The following is a 23,916-nucleotide window of genomic DNA, read 5'->3' as shown; positions in this document are numbered from 1 at the left end:
ACCCAGCCAGGGCCCCAGCCCAGAGTCCGGCCCGTCCCGGACCCACCCCGGGGCAGCCAGGCTACTAGGTCAGTAACCCACATCCGTCAGCACAGACCCTCCCCTAGCCCCGCTGTACGCAGCCACGAGGAAACTGTCACCTAAGAGCCAACAGAGCCCTTAATAGGCCATGACCGCTACCCCAGGTTGAGCCCTCCAAGGAAGATGCTCCTAGGGAACTCCCCGACGCCCTAAGCCTGTCCCTACCCCCACACCAATCACAACAGCAAAGGTGGGACCAAACTATGACCCTCCACCCCCGCTAGGTGATGGAGCTGATCAAAGGAGCCCAGAGCAATTGATCTGATGTGGTGGCAGAGGCTGTATCAAGACTAATGTAATCTAATAGATAATTTCTATATTGGTTAGAATTAAGATTATTTTTATTTTTCCAGTTCATGAGGACTGTTTTCTTGGCTATGCATAGGGCAGTGAAAACCATATGGGCGATATTCTTTTCTGAAGTGACATTATCTAAGCTGCCCAACAAACACACTAAGGGGGAAGTTGGAATGTTACATTTCAGACACTTCGATAAGTCTTCACATATCTCGCGCCAGAACTTCTGAACTGGTGGACAGAACCAAAGAGCGTGGATATAATTGTCCGGTGAATTGGTTTAGCAGTGTGAGCAGTTGTTGGTAGACGTAAAGCCCATCTTGAACATCCGATGACCTGTATAGTGCACTCTGTGTAATATTTTGTATTGAGTTAATTGAAGACTGGGATTTCTGATTAGATGAAAGGTTTTTAAGCAAATCTGAGACCAGAAGTTTAGGTCTAAGTTAACTGATAAATCCGCTTCCCATTTTGCAATAGGAAGTGATATTGATTCATCTGTTTTAGAAAGCATTCTCTAAATTTTGGAAAGTAATTTTGGGGGTTTATGAGTAAGAAATTGTTCCACACTTTGTGGTGTTTGTAGTTCAACTTGACCCGGTTTGAATTTCTTTTTTACTATGGATTTAATTTGTTGATATTCTAAAAATCTTTTCTTGTTGATCCCATATTGTGTAACTAGTCCGTCAAATGAAATAAATTCTGTTCCTTCTAGTATATGTTCTAAATATTTGATTCCTTTATCACTCCAATCTGAAAAGTTTATCATATTATTGTTTTGTAATATGTCAGGGTTGTTCCAGATAGGTGTACGTTTGCATGGGATTAATGAAGACGCCGTCAATTTTAGAAACTCCCACCATGCTGTCAGAGAAGAGCTGATGTTGATGCTTTTAAAGCATTCATGTCGTTGGATGTTTGAGCTGATAAATGGTAGGTCTGAGATCTCTAGATTATTGCAGAGTGCTTGTTCTACATCTAGCCAAGGTTCATCTAAGAGGGTATGTTTTAGCCATCCTGAGATAAACTGAAGCCTGTTGGCTAAGAAGTAGTGCTGAAAGTTAGGCAGTTCTAGTCCTCCTTTATCCTTGGTCTTTTGTAGTGTTTTTAAGCTTATACGTGGGGGTTTATTTTTCCAAAGGAATTTGGACATACATGAATCTAGAGATCTGAACCAATCTTGTGGCGGTTTAGTTGGGATCATTGAGAATAAATTTATTTTTGGTAAGACCATCATTTTTATAGCGGCAATCCTTCCCATGAGTGATATGGGTAGACATTTCCATCTAGCCAGATCATCTTCTACCTTCTTTAAAAGTGGGATATGGTTTAATTTAGTTAGATCTGCAAGCTTGGGAGAAACATTAATACCTAAATATTTTATATTTCCCGATTGCAGTGGTGTAGAAGAGGAATTATGGAGGGAGCAATTAATCGGTAGGACTGTAGATTTTGACCAGTTAATTGAGTAATCTGATATTCTTGCAAAAGAGTTTATCAATTCAATCACCCCAGAGACATTGGTTTGTGAATTTTGGAGAAAGAGTAACACATCATCCGCATAAAGGCTGATTTTATGTTCCACGTTCTTGCATTTTATGCCCTTAATTACTGAATTCTGTCTAATTGCTGCTGCTAGTGGTTCAATAAAAATTGCAAACAGTGAAGGGGAGAGTGGGCATCCCTGCCTGGTGCCCCTCAAGAGACAGAAGCTGGAGGATGTCTGGTCATTTGTTCTGACACAAGCTGTTGGGGAATTATATAATATTTTTAACCAGTTTATGAAAGACGATCCAAAACAAATTTGTGTAAAGTTGCAAATAGAAATTTCCAGTTAACTCTGTCAAATGCTTTTTCTGCGTCTAAAGAGAATATTGTAGTTTCTAGGTTTTTACTGTATGAGTAGTCTATCAAATTAAGTAATCTGCGTGTATTTGTTGATGAGTGCCTACCTTTTATGAAACCAGTTTGGTCAGGATGAATTAAGAGGGGGGTTATTTTCTCCAGTCTCTTCGAGAGAGCTTTGCAGATTATTTTAAGGTCTACATTTATAAGGGATATTGGACGATAGCTTGAGGCATATACAGGGTCTTTGCCTGGTTTTAGCAGGAGATTAATGTTTGCAGAATTCATATTTGATGGAAGTCTGCCCTTTTCTTTGATTTCCAACAACGTTCTGTAGAAAACTGGTGCTAGAATCGACCAGAATTCTTTGTAGAATTCTGCAGGAAAGCCGTCTGGACCTGGAGCCTTATTATTGGGCATACTTATCAGGGCTTCCTGGAGTTCGCCTGGTGTCAGTGGTGAATCCAGTGCCATTGCTTGAGTGTCTAATAATTTTGGAAGAGTTATGTTGTCCAAAAACTGATCAATTTCTTTTTTAGATGGGTTTATTTGTGGTGAATACAACGTTTTATAGAAATCCCTGAAAATGTTGTTTATTTGTATCGGATCATATATTGTGTTCCCAGATGAATCTTGAACAGCACATATAGTTGTTTTTTCTTTATTTATTTTTAGCTGGTTTGCTAGAAATTGACCGGATTTATTACCATGTTCATAATTTTGTAAGTGTAGTCTCTGTACTAAGAATTTTGTTTTTTTTATCAATTATCTCATTTAATTCTAGTTTTGTTTTGCGTATTTTGTTCAATGTTTCCTGATCTTGGTGGGACGCGTAGGCTTCTTCTAGTGATTTGATGGTTTTTTCTAATTCCTGAATATTTTTGTTTTCTTTTTTCTTTTTATGTGATGAGAAAGAAATTATTTTACCTCTCATCACAGTTTTCCCTGCTTCCCATAGAACAGAAGCTGATGTTCCGGGAGTGTCATTATAGTCTAAATATGAAGTCCACTCTTTTTTAAAATATTTAATAAAGTCTTCATCTTTAAGCAGTGATGTATTAAATCTCCAGTTGTTACATGGTGTAGTATTATTCTTGTGCATTAGTGTTAAAGCTACAGGAGCATGATTGCTGACAGCTATAGGATGAATCTCAGTGTGTGAGATGTCACTCAGCAGTGAGCTGCTGACCAAAAAATTATCCAGACGAGAGTAAGAGTGATGGACATGTGAGAAAAAAGTATATTCCTTACTGGTGGGGTCAAATCAAATCAAATCAAATCACTTTTATTGTCACATCACATGTGCAGGAACATTGGTACAGCATATGTGAGTGAAATTCTTGTGTGCGAGCTTCACAAGCAACAGAGTTGTGCAAAATACAATAATGTAAACAAGCAAAATACAAGAATGGCTACATCTGAAACTAATAAATATATGTACAATATATAATAGTATATGCATTTCTGGATGTGTATACTAAATATTTTTCTACGTGTGTGTGTGTGTACACATATTTTACAAATTAAATAGAGTAAACAATAAATAAAATATATAAAAATATACAGAGTGAGACATGTGCAAAACAGTGGCATTACTGTACAGTATGGAGTGCATAATGTTAAAGTTCCAGTAGTGAAGCTGAGGTGTCTATGACGTGTTCAGCAGTCTGATGGCCTGGTGGAAGAAGCTGTCTCTCAGTCTGCTGGTTCGGGACCGGATGCTGCAGAACCTCCTTCCTGATGGAAGTAGTCTGAACAGTTTATGGCTGGGGTGACTGGAGTCCTTGATGATCCTCCCCGCTTTCCTCAGGCACCGCTTCCTGTAGATGTCTTGGAGGGAGGGAAGCTCACCTCCAATTATCCGTTCAGAGCACCGCACTACTCGCTGGAGAGCTTTGCAGTTGTAGGCGGTGCTGTTGCCATACCAGGTGGTGATGCATCCAGTGAGGATGCTCTCAATGGCACAGTGATAGAAGGTCCTGAGGATGCGGGGGTTCATGCCGAATCTTTTCAGTCTCCTGAGAAAGAAGAGGCGCTGCTGCGCCTTCTTCACTGTTTTGTTTGTGTGTACTGACCACGTAAGATCCTCAGCCAGATGTACACCAAGGAACCGGAAGCTGCTCACTCTCTCCACAGCAGCGCCGTTGATGGTGATGGGGGTGTGTACTTCTCTGCACCTCCGGAAGTCCACTATCAACTCCTTTGTCTTTGCGACGTTGAGGGTGAGATGGTTGTCTTGACACCAGTGGGTCAGGGCGCTGACCTCCTCCCTGTAAGCCGTCTCATCACCGTTGGTGATAAGACCCACCACTGTAGTGTCGTCCGCAAACTTCACAATGATGTTGGAGCTGTTAGTGGCCGTGCAGTCGTAGGTGTAGAGTGAGTACAGGAGAGGGCTCAGTACACATCCCTGTGGAGCACCAGTGTTCAGTGTGACGGGGGATGAGGTGATGCTGCCCAGTCTGACCACTTGGCGTCTATCAGACAGGAAGCTAAGGATCCAGCTGCAGAGGGAGCTGCTCAGTCCTAGATCCTGCAGTTTCCTGTCCAGCTTCGAGGGAACGATGGTATTGAATGCTGAGCTGTAATCTACAAACAGCATTCTCACATACGTGTCTCTCTTCTCCAGGTGTGACAGGGCAGTATGTAGTGTCAGGGCTATGGCATCATCAGTGGACCTGTTGTGGCGGTATGCGAACTGTAGAGGGTCCAGTGAGTCGGGTAGTGCAGAGCAGATGAAGTCCCTGACCAGCTTCTCGAAGCATTTGCTTACGATGGGGGTCAGGGCTACAGGTCGCCAGTCGTTCAATGAGGAGATGGTGGAGGATTTGGGTACAGGGACGATGGTGGCCATTTTGAAGCAGGCTGGGACTACAGACAGAGAGAGGGAAAGGTTGAAGATGTGCGTGAACACTCCAGCCAGCTGAGCCGCGCATGACTTGAGGACGCGGCCGGGAATCCCGTCCGGACCAGTAGCTTTGCGTGCGTTCACCTTCCTGAAGCACTTCCGCACATCCTCCTCAGACACAGTGTGCGCACTGACGTCATCCGCGGTGCGCACACTGTCCGGTCTCGTGGTGTTCGCTGTGTCGAATCTAGCGTAGAATACGTTTAGATCCTCACACAGAGAGGCCGTGGGCTGCGGTGTGCTGGTTTTCCCTCTAAAGTCTGTGATCGTGTTTAGTCCCTGCCACATACTCCGAGGGTTGTCAAACTGTTGCTCCACCCTGTCCCTGTACTCACGTTTGGCTGCTTTGATCGTCTTCCGGAGTTGGTAATGTGCGTGTTTGTAGTCCGATGTGTTCGCGGAGGCAAAGGCGGTGTTCCGTGCCGCGCGAACATCTCCGTTAATCCAGGGTTTTTGATTTGGGAAGGATTTAACTGTTCTGGATGGGACGACATCTTCCACACATTTCCTGATAAATCCACAGACTGAGTCTGTGTATTCATCAATGTCCCTAGCAGCCACGTGAAACATTTCCCAGTCCGCGTGATCAAAACAGTCCCGCAGCGCAGACTCCGATTGGTCCGTCCAACAGTGCACCGCCCTCCGGGTTGGAGCTTCCTGTTTCAGCTTCTGCCTGTAGGCGGGCAGGAGCAGGATGGAGCGGTGATCTGATTGGCCGAATGGGGCGCGAGGGAGGGCTTTGTATGCATCCCGGAAAGAGGTGTAGCAGTGGTCGAGTAGCCGATTTCCACGAGTGTTAAAGTGGATGTGTTGGTGGAGTTTGGGTGAGACTTTCTTCAGGTTTCCCTTATTAAAGTCTCCGGCTGTGATAAACGCTGCCTCTGGGTGTGCGGTTTCCTCGCTGCTGATCGCGCTGTACAGTTCCCTGAGTGCTCGGTCAGTGTCGGCTTGTGGGGGAATGTAAACAGCCGTAATAATCACTGCTGTAAATTCCCTCGGTAGCCAGAATGGCCGGCACTTAATCATCAGGTACTCCAGGTCCGGTGAGCAGAAGGATTTGACCGGGTGCACGTTTGCATAATCACACCAGCTGTTGTTGATCATGAAACACACACCACCGCCTCTGCTTTTCCCAGTAAGATCCTGTGACCTGTCCGCGCGATGCACGGAGAACCCCGGTAGTTGTATTGCGGAGTCTGGTACCTTGTCCGATAGCCAGGTTTCTGTGAGGCAGATCACGCAGCAGTCCCGCATCTCTCGCTGGAATGAGATCCGTGCCCGAAGCTCGCACAGCTTGTTCTCCAGAGACTGCACATTAGCCAGTAATAAACTGGGTAACGGTGGTCTGTTAGTGCGCCGTCTCAGTCGAACCAGAACGCCAGATCTTCTCCCTCTGCGTCGGCGTTTGCGGCCTCCAGGGCCAGAGAACAAAGGCGTCTCAGGTGAGATGAATGGGGGGTCTGCGAACGGAGCGTCCGTGTTGCAAAACTTGAACTCCGGAAAGTTATAAGAAAGTCGGTCTTTTATGTCCAGTAAGGTTTGTCGGTCGTACACAAGGAGACATGTGCTACTCGCGAAAAAATGAAGGAAAAGTAAAATTAAACACAGAAAAAAGCCGTTGCTTGGGGGAGCTCGCGACGAGGCTGCCATACTCGGCGCCATCTTGACTGGGGTGAAGGGAGCGCCATGCATCGCAAAGACCAAAGTCGCTCATATACTGTTTGATTATATTTGTGGACTGCCAATTACGCTGAGTTCCTGCTGTATGGAGCCTATCCATGTCTTCATTTAGTCCAAGGTTGAGGTTGCCTCCAAGAACAAGTGTGCCATCTAAGTGTTCAGAGAGTGCACTGAAAAAACCGTGAAAGAATGAGGGATCATCAACATTTGGACCATATATACTTGCAATACATAGCTTTTTATCAAGTATAGATAGTTTAATGATTAAGAATCTGCCCTCTGGATCTATAACTGTATCGAGTACTGTGAAATTAATATTTTTATGTATTAAAATTGCTACTCCCCTTTGTCTAGAATTATAACAAGCTGAGAACACATTGGGAAACTCAGGTGTTTTAAGTTCATTCGAACCTCTAAGAGGTCTGTGGGTCTCTTGTAAAAGGACAACATCTGCCTGTAGTTTTTTGAGTTGGTTAAATATTTTTAACCTCTTTTCTCTGGAGCCAGCTCCATTTATATTCCATGTAATGAACCTCAGTGCACCCATAGATGTGTGTGTATAACTAGGGATGTACGCTGTGTGTGTCGCTTAGACAGGTGGAAAGAATACATCACTTGTTCATAAATAAAGAGAAGGAGAGAGAGAAAAAATGTGTGGCGAGATGCTCCCTGAGTCTGACTATGTGTGTGCATATTTACTAATATGAGTACGCTTGGCTTAAGTGTGTGTATCCTGTAGGTCTGTGTGCACTGTCTGACTGATGTAAATGTGCTGCCGTTGAGCGCGTGATTGTGCGTGATCGTGCTGTGCGTATAATGTCGAAATAAAGGATGTTGTTTGTGGATGAGTCTGGAAGCAGGTGATCGAAGCAGTGAAAGAAAGTAAAAAAGAAAGAAATCAAGGACAAGGGTGAGCAGCATAAAAAGAAGAGGGGGAAAAAGAGAGAAAAAAAATTAGAAGGAAAAAAAACCCCAGAAACATTTCAATCAAACCATTGATGAACCATTGGTGTTAATTCTGCGATCATATCACACTTAAGATGCCATTTGATACCGGTAAGTTAAACAGATGTTAATACAAGTTAGCGTGAGTGGATAGGGAAAGGGTGTAGCGGATTCTTATCTGGTGTGAGGTTAATACAGCCACCGAGTGATGTTGGGGTCGCAGTGAAGCTGTCCGTCCACGTACAGCCGGTCCACAGCGATGACAGCGCGGGAGCCCTTCTGAATGAGGCCGCGTCGGATTGGGAAGAGGACCCTGTGTCGTTCCAGGGGAACTGGTCGTTCACGCTGAAGTCGATTCCTTTTAATTTCCTGCCGTGGCTTTTCACCTGTTCCTTTTGTTTGAAGTGGCCGAATTTGGCCACAATAGGACGTGGTCTCCTGGCCGGCGACCTCACGTCCCCCAAGAGATAAGATAAGATAAGATAAGATAAGATAACCTTTATTAGTCCCACACGTGGGAAATTTGTTTTGTCACAGCAGGAAGTGGACAGTGCAAAAGTTATGAGGCAAAAATTAGAATACAATAAGAATAAATACAGTACACAACTGTACAGAATAGAATAAAATAAAATACTATATACAGTAGAATAAAATAAAATAAATATACAATAAGATAAAAATAGAATACAAATACAAATACTATATACAACTGAGTAAAAATACAACGATGACAGAAAGGATTATTGCACTTAGTATTATTGCACATGTATGGATGTGTGTGCTTGATCAGTTAAAGTCTTTATTATGGAGTCTGACAGCAGTGGGGAGGAAAGACCTGCGAAATCTCTCCGTCCCACACCGTGGGTGCCGCAGTCTCCCACTGAAGGCGCTGCTCAGTGCTGTCACAGTCTGCTGCATGGGGTGGGAGATGTTGTCCATCAGGGATGACAGCTTAGCCGCCGTTCTCCTGTCACTCACCACCTCCACTGGGTCCAGAAGGCATCCTAGAACAGAGCTGATGCACTCTATCGAAGGCGATGTTCTTTACGGTGTCCTCCGGCATGTAATCTTGGAGAGCGTCTAAACTCTCCCCGTTGTCCTCCAGGGTGTTAGAGATGATAGGACAGATGTTGTTAGTTATATGACAATTGATTAGTATATTTGGTAATACTGAAGCTTAAAGAAACTTTGTTCAATTCTAAACTACCATTCGCTTTAATTTTCCGCCAAAATCTCCGGCGTCTGACGTCAGTTACAACCAGGGGCGGATCTAGATTAATTTTCTTAGGGTGGCATGAGGGTGGCAAAGAAATCAAATGGGGTGGCAAAATCAAAGCCTTTTTTTTTTCCCCAAACATACGCAGGTGGTTACACATGGTTAAAATGATTCAAATGCAGTAAGTATACACGTTTTTCATATAAATATAGTCTATAACTTAATTATTGTCTGTAGCCCACATAATTACATACTATAGTTACATAAAACATGGTGATGGTATGTACTGTATAGCCTGTATAATAAATAAATATGTAGCCCAATAAGTATAAAATCCAGAAAGCTACACAACAACAGGCGTTTCATTTACAAACACAAGTCTAACTTAAGTTTCACACTGTTTTTGTTAGAAAACAATCACATTGTTACAGCTTAAATAGAAAAAAAATTACAAAATTACATTAACATTACACAAAATGTCAGAAATCTGCACTGTCATGAGCAAAAATTTAAACCTAATTTTTCATGATTTGTTGCATTAACCCACTGAGGTCTGAAATACAACCGGACATTTTTGACTCGTTTTGAGTTTACGTTTGTATTTCACCCTCAGATTGTTTCATTTTATTTTTTTTCCCCGTTGCCTTGTTTGGTATCTTTTCAGCTCAACTGAATTTAGTTGTTTTTTCACTGACATACTGCATTAGTATTACTGATCTGAAATCACACAAAGAACCTAAAATCTTAGCAGTATTTATTACTGTAAACAAAAACCACAGACATGTTGAGTAAATTTTTATAACTTGAAATGCAAATATAAAATGTACATTTTGTAAACATAAACAACTATTTATCTAAAAATGCAGCCAATACACCGTTTTTTTTTTTTTTTCATTTTCTAAAACCATTTAAAAATATTACTAAAACTAAAATGAGAGAACAATCAGGTGTTGCAATAAGATGCCCCACAAATGATGTGTGCCAGTAAAAAACAAGTTTGTCCACCAAAAGACAGAAGAGCACAGGGACAAACCTGCAGGCCTGACAACAGCAGGTGTATCACTCCGCTGGTTTTCTACTTAGTGACAGTGTTTACGTTGCAAATGTGCATTTGTGACATTCATTAGTGCCCTCACTCACACACTAAACAAAACGACTACACAACAGAACAACTACACAAGATACCACAACACACTAAGTAAACACGCCACGCTAAACGTCACAAATCTCCCACATCTAAACTCTCTCTCTCTCTCTCTCTCTCTCTCTCTCGCTGTCGTTACCGTCACTCCCAAAACTTTCCCCTCTTCCTAAACAACCAAATCCCACATGTGGACTGTTTTTTTAAAATTGGTCGACATGGTGCATTTTTCCACTGATAGGAAAGAGGTGGCTTTTTTCCTTTCTTTACTGTTTTCACGCTGTCCTTAGAAAACGCTTAAAACACACACACACACACAAACGTGACGACAGTATTTAGAAAAAAGCGTGGCTGATATATATTATCCTAACTCTGGATTTACTGGCCTGTAATTAAAATTTAAAAACTTTGAAGTCCGAACTTTCAATGTTGGCTGAAACAGAGACTCAGCGTGGCTGCAGCTTGTTGCTGTGTCAGCTTACATCAGTCATGTGATCTGGAGGTGCAGCGTGTCCGTGGACCACAGAGGGTTAATAACACTCACCTTCCTTCCATTTCCACAGTGTAACATCCACCTGCCTGTGTGAAATCTGAAATTCCCATGGTGTTGTTCAAAATGTGCTCTGGCACAATCATAAGCATCGCTTGCTACTGAAAACAAGAAAAAAGCCGGTCCACCTATGGGCTGAACCATTTGTTAATGGTGCAGGGGGGGAACACTATGCAATATATTCAGTTTTAGCATTTATATTCACTGTTGACTGTAACTACGCTCAAACTGTTAATGCTATCTTATTTTAATAAACAACACTGTCATATGCAAGACTGGGGTGGCACTTGGGGTGGCAAGGGATCATTTTAGGGTGGCACTTACCACCCCATGCCACCCTTCTATATCCGCCCCTGGTTACAACATGAGTCGCTTACCCTCAGGGTAAGCATCCCTGTGTCCTCAGGGATGTGTCCTCTCGCCACTGCTCTACTCCCTCTACACTTCAGACTGTGTGGCCACCCACGGCTCCAACACCATTGTGAAGTTTGCTGACGACACAGTGGTGTTGGGTGCCATCTCCAACAACGATGAGGCGGCCTACATGGATGAAGTGAAGAATCTGGCATCGTGGTGCCAGGACAACCACCTCCAGCTGAACGTCAGCAAGACCAAGGAGCTGGTGGTGGACTTCAGAAGGGGTCAGCACAGAGACTACAAGCCCATTATCATCAATGGAGCTCCAGTGGAGAGGGTGCAGTCCTTCAAGTATCTTGGTGTCCACATCTCCTCAGACCTGACATGGGCTGCCCACATTCAGGTCCAGACCAAAAAGGCTAGGCAGCGCCTGTATCACCTACGACAACTGAGGAAGTTCAGGGTCTCTCCAAAGATCCTCAGGATTTTCTATACAGGCGCTGTGGAGAGCATCCTCACACAGAACATGACATCGTGGTTCGGGAACAGCTGTGTGAAGGACCAAAAAGCTCTCCAGAGAGTGATCCGTACAGCAGAACGCTGCTGCAGGATTGCTCTCCCCCCGCTTCAGGACACCTACACCAGGAGATGCCAGACTAGAGCAGCGCAGATACTGAAGGACCCGTCCCATCCTGGCAACAAACTGTTCCAACTTCTGCAATCTGGTAGAAGGTTCCGCATCTTCCGGGCAAGGACAGAGAGACTCAAGAGGAGCTTCTATCCCCAAGCCATCCGTGCCCTAAACACACACACCCGCCCTCTCACATCATCTATAATTGACTGAGTCAGGACTCTTCCAGACACTAAACCAAGGCACAATGTACATTTCAATTCCTTTAATTTTAAATATGTTTATATTGTCTATCCTGTAAAATAGTCAGATGTCTATTCATATTAATGTACAGAATTCACCTGCTTGCTGCTACTACTGCACATTCACCCAGTGTATAAAAACACCCAGCACGCCCCTGCGGGCAGTTTATCCTTCAAGCTCGGGTCCTCTACCAGAGGCCTGGGAGCTTGAGGGTCCTGCGCAGTATCTTAGCTGTTCCCAGGACTGCGCTCTTCTGGACAGAGATCTCCGATGTTATTCCCGGGATCTGCTGGAGCCACTCGCCTAGCTTGGGAGTCACCGCACCTAGTGCTCCGATTACCACGGGGACCACCGTTACCTTCACCTTCCACATCCTCTCGAGCTCTTCTCTGAGCCCTTGGTATTTCTCCAGCTTCTCGTGTTCCTTCTTCCTGATATTGCTGTCATTCGGAACCGCTACATCGATCACTACGGCCGTCTTCTTCTGTTTGTCTACCACCACTATGTCCGGTTGGTTAGCCACCACCATTTTGTCCGTCTGTATCTGGAAGTCCCACAGGATCTTAGCTCGGTCATTCTCCACCACCCTTGGGGGCATCTCCCATTTTGACCTCGGGACTTCCAGGTTATACTCGGCACAGATGTTCCTGTACACTATGCCGGCCACTTGGTTATGGCGTTCCATGTATGCCTTGCCTGCCAGCATCTTGCACCCTGCTGTTATGTGCTGGATTGTCTCTGGGGCATCTTTACACAGCCTGCACCTGGGGTCTTGCCTGGTGTGATAGACCCCAGCCTCTATGGATCTTGTACTCAGAGCTTGTTCTTGTGCTGCCATGATTAGTGCCTCTGTGCTGTCTTATATACACATATATATACTATATGTGTATATATATATATATATATATATATATATATGTATATATTAGGGGTGCAACGATACACAAAATTCACGGTTCGGTTCGGTTCGATACTTTGGTGTCACGGTTCGATATTTTTTCGATACAAAAAAATGTTCATGCATTTTTAATTTGTCATTTATAAAAAATTATAAATATATATTTTAATTCAAAAGTACAGTTTTTAAATTTAACCCTAACCCTTGTGCGTGTTTTTTATTTTGACAGCGAATGCGCACCTGCGGACCACTTATGTGCAGCCCTGGTTATTTAGCTCATCATATCGCAGCCACAGAAATTATTTTGTCCATGAAACCATAAAGCTGCACTTTCTTATAGTCTGATTTGTCATAACTTCTCCGTTTTGTGGTAAGCTTTTCTTTGGCTGTCACTTCTTCACCCTGACCTGTCTTATTTGGCTCAGCAGAACTGAAATGCTTTTACACACTCACTCACATAAGCTCAGCGATTCTCTGCGCGATCAACCTCTCACATGTTTAAGCTGCGGGAGATTTCACTTGTCATGTTTGCATAGTAAGCTAACGATTAATAAGACGATGTCAGAGGAATTGGTGCACAAATTATCATCACTCACAGATCAGTGCTGTCGCTCTCTATACACAGTTCGCACGATTGCAAAGTGAAAGCAAAAAAACAAGCGCAAATTCAAACGCGACTTCAATATGTCACATATTGACAGTGGCTCACCGATGCCAATGACATAATTACCCAGCTACATTTCTGAAAGAATGCAAAAGCATTGACATATATTTTTCCTTCCTACAATAGCCCGACGGGCAGGGAAGAGATAGATTTTGGTAGCCCGACTGGAAAAAATCGCTAGCTCCAGGACGTCGGGCTAGCGATATTGCGAGCCCTGTATCTGATTGAGGAATCACTCATCTTTGGAAAAGAGAGTTTATTACAGAGAAATGTCTCTTTCCAAAATAAAAGCTATACTATCCGCTTCTTCTGGGCTATATTCTCAGCAGCATAAGGAGAATCATGTGCTAACAGCTGTCTAAATGACTCGGCTAAAGTTAGTAGCATGCTTGCTTTTTTTTGTCTGCTTCCACTTGTCTTTGCACTAGGATGATGTCGGCGTAAATGTGCAGTCATATTCGTTGTGTTCCCACTAGTGCTTTCAGGTTAATCTCGTTGAAATGACCTTAACGCCACAACACGGCAAATCTCCGTTAACGAGCTACCGCCGATCACTCCGTGCATGGGGCTAGACGGCCAACACGTTAACGAGCTAACTGCGCTAACACACTAGTTCCCACCCATGTAATTGAGCATTGCATGGCACATCCGACATACTGTTTTACTTTAGTCCATGACTCGCTTACCTTCAGGGTCATACGTCACATGAAAACCAAAATAATTCCAAACGCCAGATCTGAATGAGGTTCAATTTGCCTGTTGCAAGGAGAGCTTAACTTCTGTCTCGCTAGCTTGCCCTGCGCTCTTCCTTCTGATGATGCTGTCTGTGTTGAGCGCTCAGTGGATCTGCGCTCGACAGTGCAGCCTAGGCGGAGTAGTCGAACACAGATTCACTGAGCGCTCAACACAGACAGCATCGTCAGAAGGAAAATTGATAAAAGAAATTACAAATGTTGTATTGTTCGATACATATGCGTACCGAACCGAAATATATATATATATATATATATATATATATATATATATATATATATATATATATATATATATATATATAATGTTCTTCCTCTACACCCCCCCCCCCCCCCCCCCCCAATTTTTGCACATGTCGAGGAGCGCGTCAGGCTACATTTCACTGTGTGTTATACTTGTATAACTATGCATGTGACAAATAATAAAGAACCTTGAACCTTGTCCGTCACTTCCGTCCTTCACTATTCTCACTTCACCTATTTGTCACATACTGACAAATAGACTCACCTTTCCTGTTGTTTCATCTCTTTCCCACCGTCTTCACTCCTTTTCATTTTCTCCATCCTGTGACCTCACACATGCTTTTATTTTGAAGGCTGTGCTGTCTGGCATTCGCTCCAATAAATGATCAGAAACATTGAGCTGAAAGTCTGACTTTATTTTGATGGGTGTTAATCCTCAACATGTTCACTGTGAGAAAGTTTGATGTTTATTAACATGTTTATTAATCATATGTATTAATATGCTAATAAACATGTTTATTGGTAAATGGCCTGTATTTGTATAGCGCTTTTCTAATCCCTAAGGACCCCAAAGCGCTTTACACAACCTGTCATCCAGCCATTCACACACACATTCACACACTGGTGATGGCAGCTACATTGTAGCCACAGCCACCCTGGGGCGCACTGACAGAGGCGAGGCTGCCGGACACTGGCGCCACCGGACCCTCTGACCATTATTAACCCGTTTTGCATTCAAACCATTTTAAATTTAACTCATTCAGTTTTTTATGTGCTGTTCACATACACAAAGATTTTAAAAGTAAATAAAAAGACATATTTCTATACAAACATGCTTTTTATTTTGAAGTCTGTCACTGTTTAAGGACTTTATCTTGGCTGTTTATAATGAGGTGTTGCTTCCTCTCCGCAGGCTCCTCCTTCCTGTTTGTGAACACGTCAGGTCGCTATGGTGGTCAGCGCGCTCAGCTGCTACTACCGCCACTCAGAGAAAACGACACGCACTGCCTCAGTTTCCTGTTTTACCAGGTTGGAGGGCGCGAGGGTGCCGTGCCCGCTACGCTTAACGTCTACATCAAAGGTACGCAGGAACACTGGCGCAGGTTAGTCAGTGTAGGCCGAGCTCTCAGATGATGACGGTGTATATGTTTCCTGCAGAGAACAGTAGTCCTCTGGGAGTTCCTGTCTTTAACTTCTCAGGCCCCTCCTACCACATCTGGAAGGGGGTGGAGCTTGCTGTGTCCACCTTCTGGCCCAATCACTACGAGGTAAACCACCCTAACGCAAACACGCACGTTTACTTTTGACAGGTTTTACCTGAATAGTGTGATACCAGGTGGTACTAAACTGGGAGATTGGCTGGAAAGAATAGAATAGAATAGAATTCAACTTTATTGTCATTGCACATGCACAGGTACAGGGCAACGAAATGCAGTTTGCATCCATCCAGAAGTGCTTTAGTGATATAGATATATTACAATATATATTAGCAATAGTATAGATATGTGAATATATTACAGAAATGGGTCTATTATGGTATGTTATAATGTACACGGTATGAAGTATGTTGTGAATATTCTATAACTATAAGTATGTACAGGCTGTAGTGAGTACGAGCTATGTACAGGATATGAACAGGATATAAATATGAAAAACTATACAGAATATGAAATAAATAACTTTACAGAATCTGAGATATACAGCTATACAGAAATGGGAACTATGCAAGTTGTAAACAGTTGTAGGGTTAAAAATTATCGTATGTACAGAATGATTATTTACACAGAGCTATACAGTAGTGCAGTTAAGATAAGTGAGGGTGTAGATAGTTTCTACAGAGGCTATATAAAGTGCTAGTGGTTGTGAGTGGTGGTTCAGTCCATGTTATTATTGTGTGTTTGAAAGCAGTCTGAAAGCAGCGAGATAACACACACGCTGGTATTTCTATCACTGCGAGGACTGTGGTTGGGGTACTGACCAAACCCTGACCCCCAGTCTGGACCCTCCGTCCCAAAAAGCGATCCTCACATGTCCTGAGAGTTGCAGTGGTCCTCACAGAGATACACAGGCGAATGCACACACACTCGCTCTGGATGTGGCTGATCCGTATTGAAAGCTCTTTTATGTGGCTTTAAAAGCTCTGTCATCTCCAAACCACACGAGGGCTGCTGCTAATTGGTTCAACACGCACACATAGGCGCACACTTGGTGTAGAGCAGCAGCAGGAAGTGAGTTTTTCTCACCACGGGAACCTTCTAGTGCCAAAAAATGTTTCCTCCCGTCGACAGCACAACCTCTGGACTCAACGTCCCAATCTGTTCCTGTTACTGTCCAACATTTTAGAAGTGATTTTGCGTTTCAGTCGTGTGGCTCTGAACACTTATGGCTGATTGTCGGTCTGACGCTGGACTTATTAAAATCACACAAACACATGAAAGCATTCACAAAGGTGTTTCCACCTGCACCACTCACAGGCAGCTCTCTTTATAGATTCTGTGTTGTTGTTGTCATGTCTCTACCACTTGCAGTTTCTCTGACGTCCAGCAGAGGCAGCAGTGAGTCAGTCCCAAAGACTCCCATGTTAAAACAAGCATATTTACAGCCTGATACACAGACTGTTTCCCCCCTCATAACAGCCTTATGGGAGAGAATGTTTCCTGAACTTACCTGTAAGTTACGAGGCCCCCCCCCACTGCGTTGGAGGCGGTTCTGTTGAAGCTAATTGCATTCTGGGAGTCCACATCTCCGAGGATCTCACCTGGACGACCAACTGCTCCAAGCTGGTCAAGAAGGCTCACCAGCGCCTCTTCTTCTTGAGGACCCTGAGGAAGAACCACCTGTCCTCAGACATCCTGGTGAACTTCTATCGTTGCACCATCGAGAGCATCCTGACCAACTGTATAACAGTCTGGTACGGGAACTGCTCTGCCTCGGACCGGAAGGCGTTGCAGAGGGTCGTGAAAACTGCCCAGCGCATCGCCGGAGCATCACTTCCTGCCATAAAAGACATCTACAGGAAGCGGTGTCTGAAAAGGGCTGGGAAAATCATCAAAGACCCCAGTCACCCATCACATGGACTCTTCACCCTCCTGCCCTCTGGGAGGCGCTACAGGAGCCTCCGGACTAAGACCACCAGGTACCGGAACAGCTTCTTCCCCACAGCTGTCAGACTCCTGAACTCTGCCTCCTGACATCTGACCCACGTTAACTCATGGACTGGACATACACACACCCACAATGGACAACTGTACCCTCAAACACACAATAATAACATGGAGTGAACCACCACTCACAACCACTAGCACTTTATATAGCCTCTGTAGGAATTACAGGGAGTGCAGAATTATTAGGCAAGTTGTATTTTTGAGGAATAATTTTATTATTGAACAACAACCATGTTCTCAATGAACCCAAAAAACTCATTAATATCAAAGTTGAATGTTTGTGGAAGTAGTTTTTAGTTTGTTTTTAGTTTTAGCTATTTTAGGGGGATATCTGTGTGTGCAGGTGACTATTACTGTGCATAATTATTAGGCAACTTAACAAAAAACAAATATATACCCATTTCAATTATTTATTTTTACCAGTGACACCAATATAACATCTCCACATTCACAAATATACATTTCTGACATTCAAAAACAAAACAAAAACAAATCAGCGACCAATATAGCCACCTTTCTTTGCAAGGACACTCAAAAGCCTGCCATCCATGGATTCTGTCAGTGTTTTGATCTGTTCACCATCAACATTGCGTGCAGCAGCAACCACAGCCTCCCAGACACTGTTCAGAGAGGTGTACTGTTTTCCCTCCTTGTAAATCTCACATTTGATGATGGACCACAGGTTCTCAATGGGGTTCAGATCAGGTGAACAAGGAGGCCATGTCATTAGTTTTTCTTCTTTTATACCCTTTCTTGTCAGCCACGCTGTGGAGTACTTGGACGCGTGTGATGGAGCATTGTCCTGCATGAAAATCATGTTTTTCTTGAAGGATGCAGACTTCTTCCTGTACCACTGCTTGAAGAAGGTGTCTTCCAGAAACTGTCAGTAGGACTGGGAGTTGAGCTTGACTCCATCCTCAACCCGAAAAGGCCCCACAAGCTCATCTTTGATGATACCAGCCCAAACCAGTACTCCACCTCCACCTTGCTGGCGTCTGAGTCGGACTGGAGCTCTCTGCCCTTTACCAATCCAGCCACGGGCCCATCCATCTGGCCCATCAAGACTCCCTCTCATTTCATCAGTCCATAAAACCTTAGAAAAATCAGTCTTGAGATATTTCTTGGCCCAGTCTTGACGTTTCAGCTTGTGTGTCTTGTTCAGTGGTGGTCGTCTTTCAGCCTTTCTTACCTTGGCCATGTCTCTGAGTATTGCACACCTTGTGCTTTTGGGCACTCCAGTGATGTTGCAGCTCTGAAATATGGCCAAACTGGTGGCAAGTGGCATCTTGGCAGCTGCACGCTTGACTTTTCTCAGTTCATGGGCAGTTATTTTGCGCCTTGGTTTTTCCACACGCTTCTTGCGACCCTGTTGACTATTTTGAATGAAACGCTTGATTGTTCGATGATCACGCTTCAGAAGCTTTGCAATTTTGAGACTGCTGCATCCCTCTGCAAGATATCTATTTTTGACTTTTCTGAGCCTGTCAAGTCCTTCTTTTGACCCATTTTGCCAAAGGAAAGGACGTTACCTAATAATTATGCACACCTGATATAGGGTGTTGATGTCATTAGACCACACCCCTTCTCATTACAGAGATGCACATCACCTAATATGCTTAATTGGTAGTAGGCTTTCGAGCCTATACAGCTTGGAGTAAGACAACATGCATGAAGAGGATGATGTGGACAAAATACTCATTTGCCTAATAATTCTGCACTCCCTGTATATCTCACTTATCTTAACTGCACTACTGTATAGCTCTGTGTAAATAATCATTCTGTACATTCGATAATTTTTAACCCTACAACTGTTTACAACTTGCATAGTTCCCATTTCTGTATAACTTTATATCTCAGATTTCTGTAAAGTTATTTATTTCATATTCTGTATAGTTTTTCATATTTATATCCTGTTCATATCCTGTACATAGCTTGTACTCACTACAGCCTGTACATACTTATAGTTATAGAATATTCAGAACATACCTCATACCGTGTACATTATAACATAATAGACCCATTTCTGTAATATACTCACATATCTATATTATTGCTAATATATATTGTAATATATCTATATCACTAAAGCACTTCTGGATGGATGCAAACTGCATTTCGTTGCCCTGTACCTGTGCATGTGCAATGACAATAAAGTTGAATTCTATTCTATTCTATTCTATTCTATTCTCTGAAAGCTGGGCACGGTGACTTGCTCTTGCTTTCTCTGACCATTAATGTTTCTTCTGACTCCAATTTGTGATCTGTGTCCAGGATGGTCGTAGCGCTGGCATGACACTGTGACCTTTGAACTCTGGATCAGTTACTTTAATGCTGGAAAAGTGCTGCATTAATCCTCATTTACGTTTGACCTTTATACCCATCTACGAATTTGTCACCAGCAGTAGCTGGTTGTTGTTATGCTCGACTTCACCTAAACTGGACCGGTATTAGCCGGTGTCTGTTGCTCCCATACAGACTAATTACCACGCTAGCTCAGCTGATAAGTCAACACCTGCACAATGTTCAGGTGTTGTCCTGGCAACGGAGAGGTCACTGCAGCTGCATCTGTCCAACATCTGTCTGAGTCTGACAGACAAACACTGCTGTCTGCAGGTCAGCACGCCGGCCCATAAACCATCAAGTCCCACAGCAGGGAGCCACACACACAACCACACACACAAACACACACATACACACACACTGTATCACAAACACACATACGCACACTTTAACACACACACACACTGTAACACACAGATTGTAATACACACACACAGACACACGTGCAGGTGTTGTTGCCTGTGAACAACCATCCTGTCATCACAGCAGCCATCACTAATTAGCTGCATCACCACGGTAACAACACTGCTAGCTCATTAGTGACAGGCTTAATTAGATAGTGGAGGGGGGAGAAGCGGGGGAGGACTGAAAGAAAGAATCAGGAAGTGAGAGATTGGAAAAGGAAATGCAGGGAGGAGAGAAGAATGAAGGGAAGAGAAGTCATATCTGAGAGAGACGGGAGGGAGGAGGACTTCCTGTTATGGGCGGCAACAGGAAGTAAGGCTCCATTTTCTATGCTGACTGTACAACACACACACACACACACACACAGCTGAATGTGTGTCAGAGAGGGTTATCAAGGACGTATATGGCAGGGGAATTTTCTCTGGCTTCATGAAGTTGTTGTCATGGCGTTAGAAGTTCCTCAGGGCACGCTGCTGGGCCCACTCGTTACACTCAGATGGAAAATATAAGCACTATTAAGAAAACGGTCTGACGTTAAAGTCATCAAACTCACAGGCAGAGAATCTGAACTGATGTCTGTAGTCATGTTTGACTTACATCAGAGATTCTTTCTTTTTGGACACAAATAGAAAACACTGACAAAAGCCGCGGTCAGGGTCACATCTGACACTGGTAACTGTCAACTACAAATCTGACACCGTGGTAATTGTGTAACTGACAACTACACATCTGACAGTCAAAGGAGCTTGCAAAGAAAAGCGTCTGGAGTTCTTTAAGTTGCTTGAAGACGTTTCACCTCTCATCCGAGAAGCTTCTTCAGTTCTAAGGTCAAATGGGTGGGGAGTCCCTGGCTGATTGCGACCCACACCCAGTTTCACACCTTGGCTCAGGCGATTAGAGGATCATCAGGGGGTCCTTTTGTCCCTCTGTGGGGGGAAATTCCCACTAGGTTTAAATCTGGGACTCTCCACCATTTGACCTTAGAATTGAAGAAGCTTCTCGGATGAGAGGTAAAACGTCTTCAAGCAACTTAAAGAAGTCCAGACGCTTTTCTTTGCAAGCTCCTTAGACTACGATGACCTGGATGATTGAGAACCTTCACAGACATACACATCTGACACCGTGGTAACTGACAACTACACATCTGACACCGTGGTAACTGACAACTACACATCTGACACCGTGGTAACTGACAACTACACATCTGACACTGTGATGAGATGAGAATTATTTTGTAGCTTTACAGCCAAAATGAAGCAGGCGGCCTCTTGATGCGTGGACGTTAAAGGGTTAAAACTATCAACACGAGCAGGTCTGAGGTTTCACAGCTGGTGTTTGGTCTTTGGTGCAGGTGGTGTTTGAGGCGGTCAGCACCGGTCACAGAGGCATTCTGGCCATCAAGGACATCTCACTGCAGGGACACCAGTGCAGTAAGTTTACACACACACACGCACACACAGACACACAGGAAGACACCGCCCCCTTGTAGAACAAGTTCCTAATTGGTTAACGACGTTTGGCTACTTAATTGGATAACAATGTTAAAAGTTGAGCCGGTATTGTAGAATCAAGGTCACTGTGTGTGTGTGTGTGTGTGTGTGTGTGTGTGTGTGTGTGTGTGTGTGTGTGTGTGTGGAGGCAGGGGAGCTCATTAAAATATAAGTTGATTAGCATGGACTTTGATCCATCCTTCTGTTTATCTACTTGCTCAACTGAATACTCCTATTTTTATGTTGTTTTGTTATGTGAACACAACACACACACACACACACACACATAGGGTGGTGTGTGTGCGTGTGTGTGTGTGTACACATCTTTTTGATGGAAGAAAAACCTCGAGTAAACATCTTTGACCTGAACTTTTTCTTGCTGTCTTACTTCACGTCAACACTGTTCAATAAACTGATTGAAAACACACACACACACACACACACACACACACACACACACACACACACACTTACCTGCATCCTCCAGAATCCATTTTCTAATTGGATTGTAGAGATTTTTGTTTTTCGGCTGAAGAGATCAGAGGAGAGAAGACTCACTGTTACCGTAGCATGGTCAGTCAGGTGATGTCAGCAGTGTGTGACCTCTGACCTCAGTGTTTTACGTGTTCCTGTCCTCAGTGAGCACCCCTCACTTCCTCCATATCAAAGGTGTGGAGGTGAACGCAGGACAGACAGCCACGTTTCACTGCACCGTCAATGGACGTCCGCAGAGCAACCTGCTGCTGTACCTGCAGGTGATCTATCAATAATCCATAGTCAGTAACATGAGCACCACGCGGCGAGACTGCACTCGGCGTGGCGTGTGTGTATGTGGCTGCTTCACTTTGTGTGTTTGTGCTCGGCAGGGAATGGGCGGTCGGCAGGCCGCGGTACGGGAAACCAAACCGCTGAATGCTCGGCGTTATGTGGCGAGCTTCAATGTGGACAACACGACCAAAGGAGACTCTGGACGCTACCGCTGCATCACCCAATCAGAGCGAGGGGTGGGCGTGTCCTCCTATGCTGACCTCACAGTCAAACGTGAGTGCTGCTCTCTTATTGACTGATAATCTCTGAATATATTTAAGTGATGTGAATAATGTGAAGCTTAAAAAACTGATCATCCTGTCTTCCACAAGAGGACGCCTGTCCCTCCTTCTCACCCCCTCCCCCTCTCCTCACCCCCCTCCCTCACTCGTCTGTCTCTCGCTGCAGATCAAAGCTGCAGTTTGTCATGTTTTTTATTTTAATGACTCCACCGTGAAACGAGAAAGAGTTTTATTAAAGCTCCTCATTACTGCTTTGTGACTGTGTGTGTGTGTATGTGTGTGTGTGTGTGTGTGTTGCGGGGTTAGAGGAGAGCCTCATTAGAAAGTCAGAGCGCCGTTTTAAGGCGGGAGTCTCGGCGGCGTTTTGTCAGAATGTTTCTGTGAAGATGAATCACGCCAAAGTAAAAGCCTCCTCTTTCTGGCGCTGCTTGTCAGAGTGCTGGCGCCCTAACCCGAACGCACATGCGGGCCCGCAGCGTGTTAACGATGACTCGTTAAACGCACCGTGTTCGGTGCGACGGAGCCGTCAGGCGTCTCTGAAGCGTAGCTTTCATCCACACTTTTTTCCTACCCCATCACGCTGAAGAGTCGGAGGAACGCGGGATGAGCCTCGATGGCGTTTAGCCTTCATCTCGCGGCTTAGTCATGGCGGCACATTTGATGGTGCCTGCTGAGACCAGCAGTATAAATATGATTTCATGTTTTATTAGATTCTCTTAAATGAACATAATTCTGCGATTTTACATTTAAGCATGTTTCAGTCTAAATAGGAGAAATCACAGCAGATCAATGGGATCCATCAGTAATCGATCAGCAGCCTGTGACGGTTTCATGGATGTCCGACTTCATTATTTCTGTATTTGTGTCACATGTGCGCTGAGGGATCACAGCGCTGTTTTATATTTTCAGCCACCAGAGGCGCTGTGGAGCACCCACTTCATACTCTGATTATATCACGACAAACTGATGAGACAACAGTTTATATCGCACTCTTCCATCACACAACAAAGTGTTTGT

General features: G+C 44.1%; 1 protein-coding gene across 8 annotated transcripts in view; it reads left to right on the top strand.

Annotated features, from left to right (window-relative positions):
- Positions 1 to 23,916, top strand: part of LOC309714356 (receptor-type tyrosine-protein phosphatase mu-like) — a 220,385-nt gene that overhangs the window by 49,543 nt on the left and 146,926 nt on the right. For all 8 annotated transcript variants that reach the window (XM_082546726.1, XM_082546722.1, XM_082546725.1 and 5 more), the window contains exons 3-7: positions 15,365 to 15,532; positions 15,610 to 15,719; positions 21,712 to 21,790; positions 22,490 to 22,605; positions 22,717 to 22,891. In XM_082546726.1, coding sequence (XP_082402852.1) covers positions 15,365 to 15,532; positions 15,610 to 15,719; positions 21,712 to 21,790; positions 22,490 to 22,605; positions 22,717 to 22,891 — 648 coding nt within the window. The remainder of the gene's footprint in view (positions 1 to 15,364; positions 15,533 to 15,609; positions 15,720 to 21,711; positions 21,791 to 22,489; positions 22,606 to 22,716; positions 22,892 to 23,916) is intronic.

Source organism: Aulonocara stuartgranti, assembly GCF_965226115.1.
Source record: "Aulonocara stuartgranti genome assembly, chromosome: 9".
NCBI classification, from domain to species: domain Eukaryota; kingdom Metazoa; phylum Chordata; class Actinopteri; order Cichliformes; family Cichlidae; genus Aulonocara; species Aulonocara stuartgranti.
This window is presented reverse-complemented; position numbering and strand designations above follow the sequence as displayed.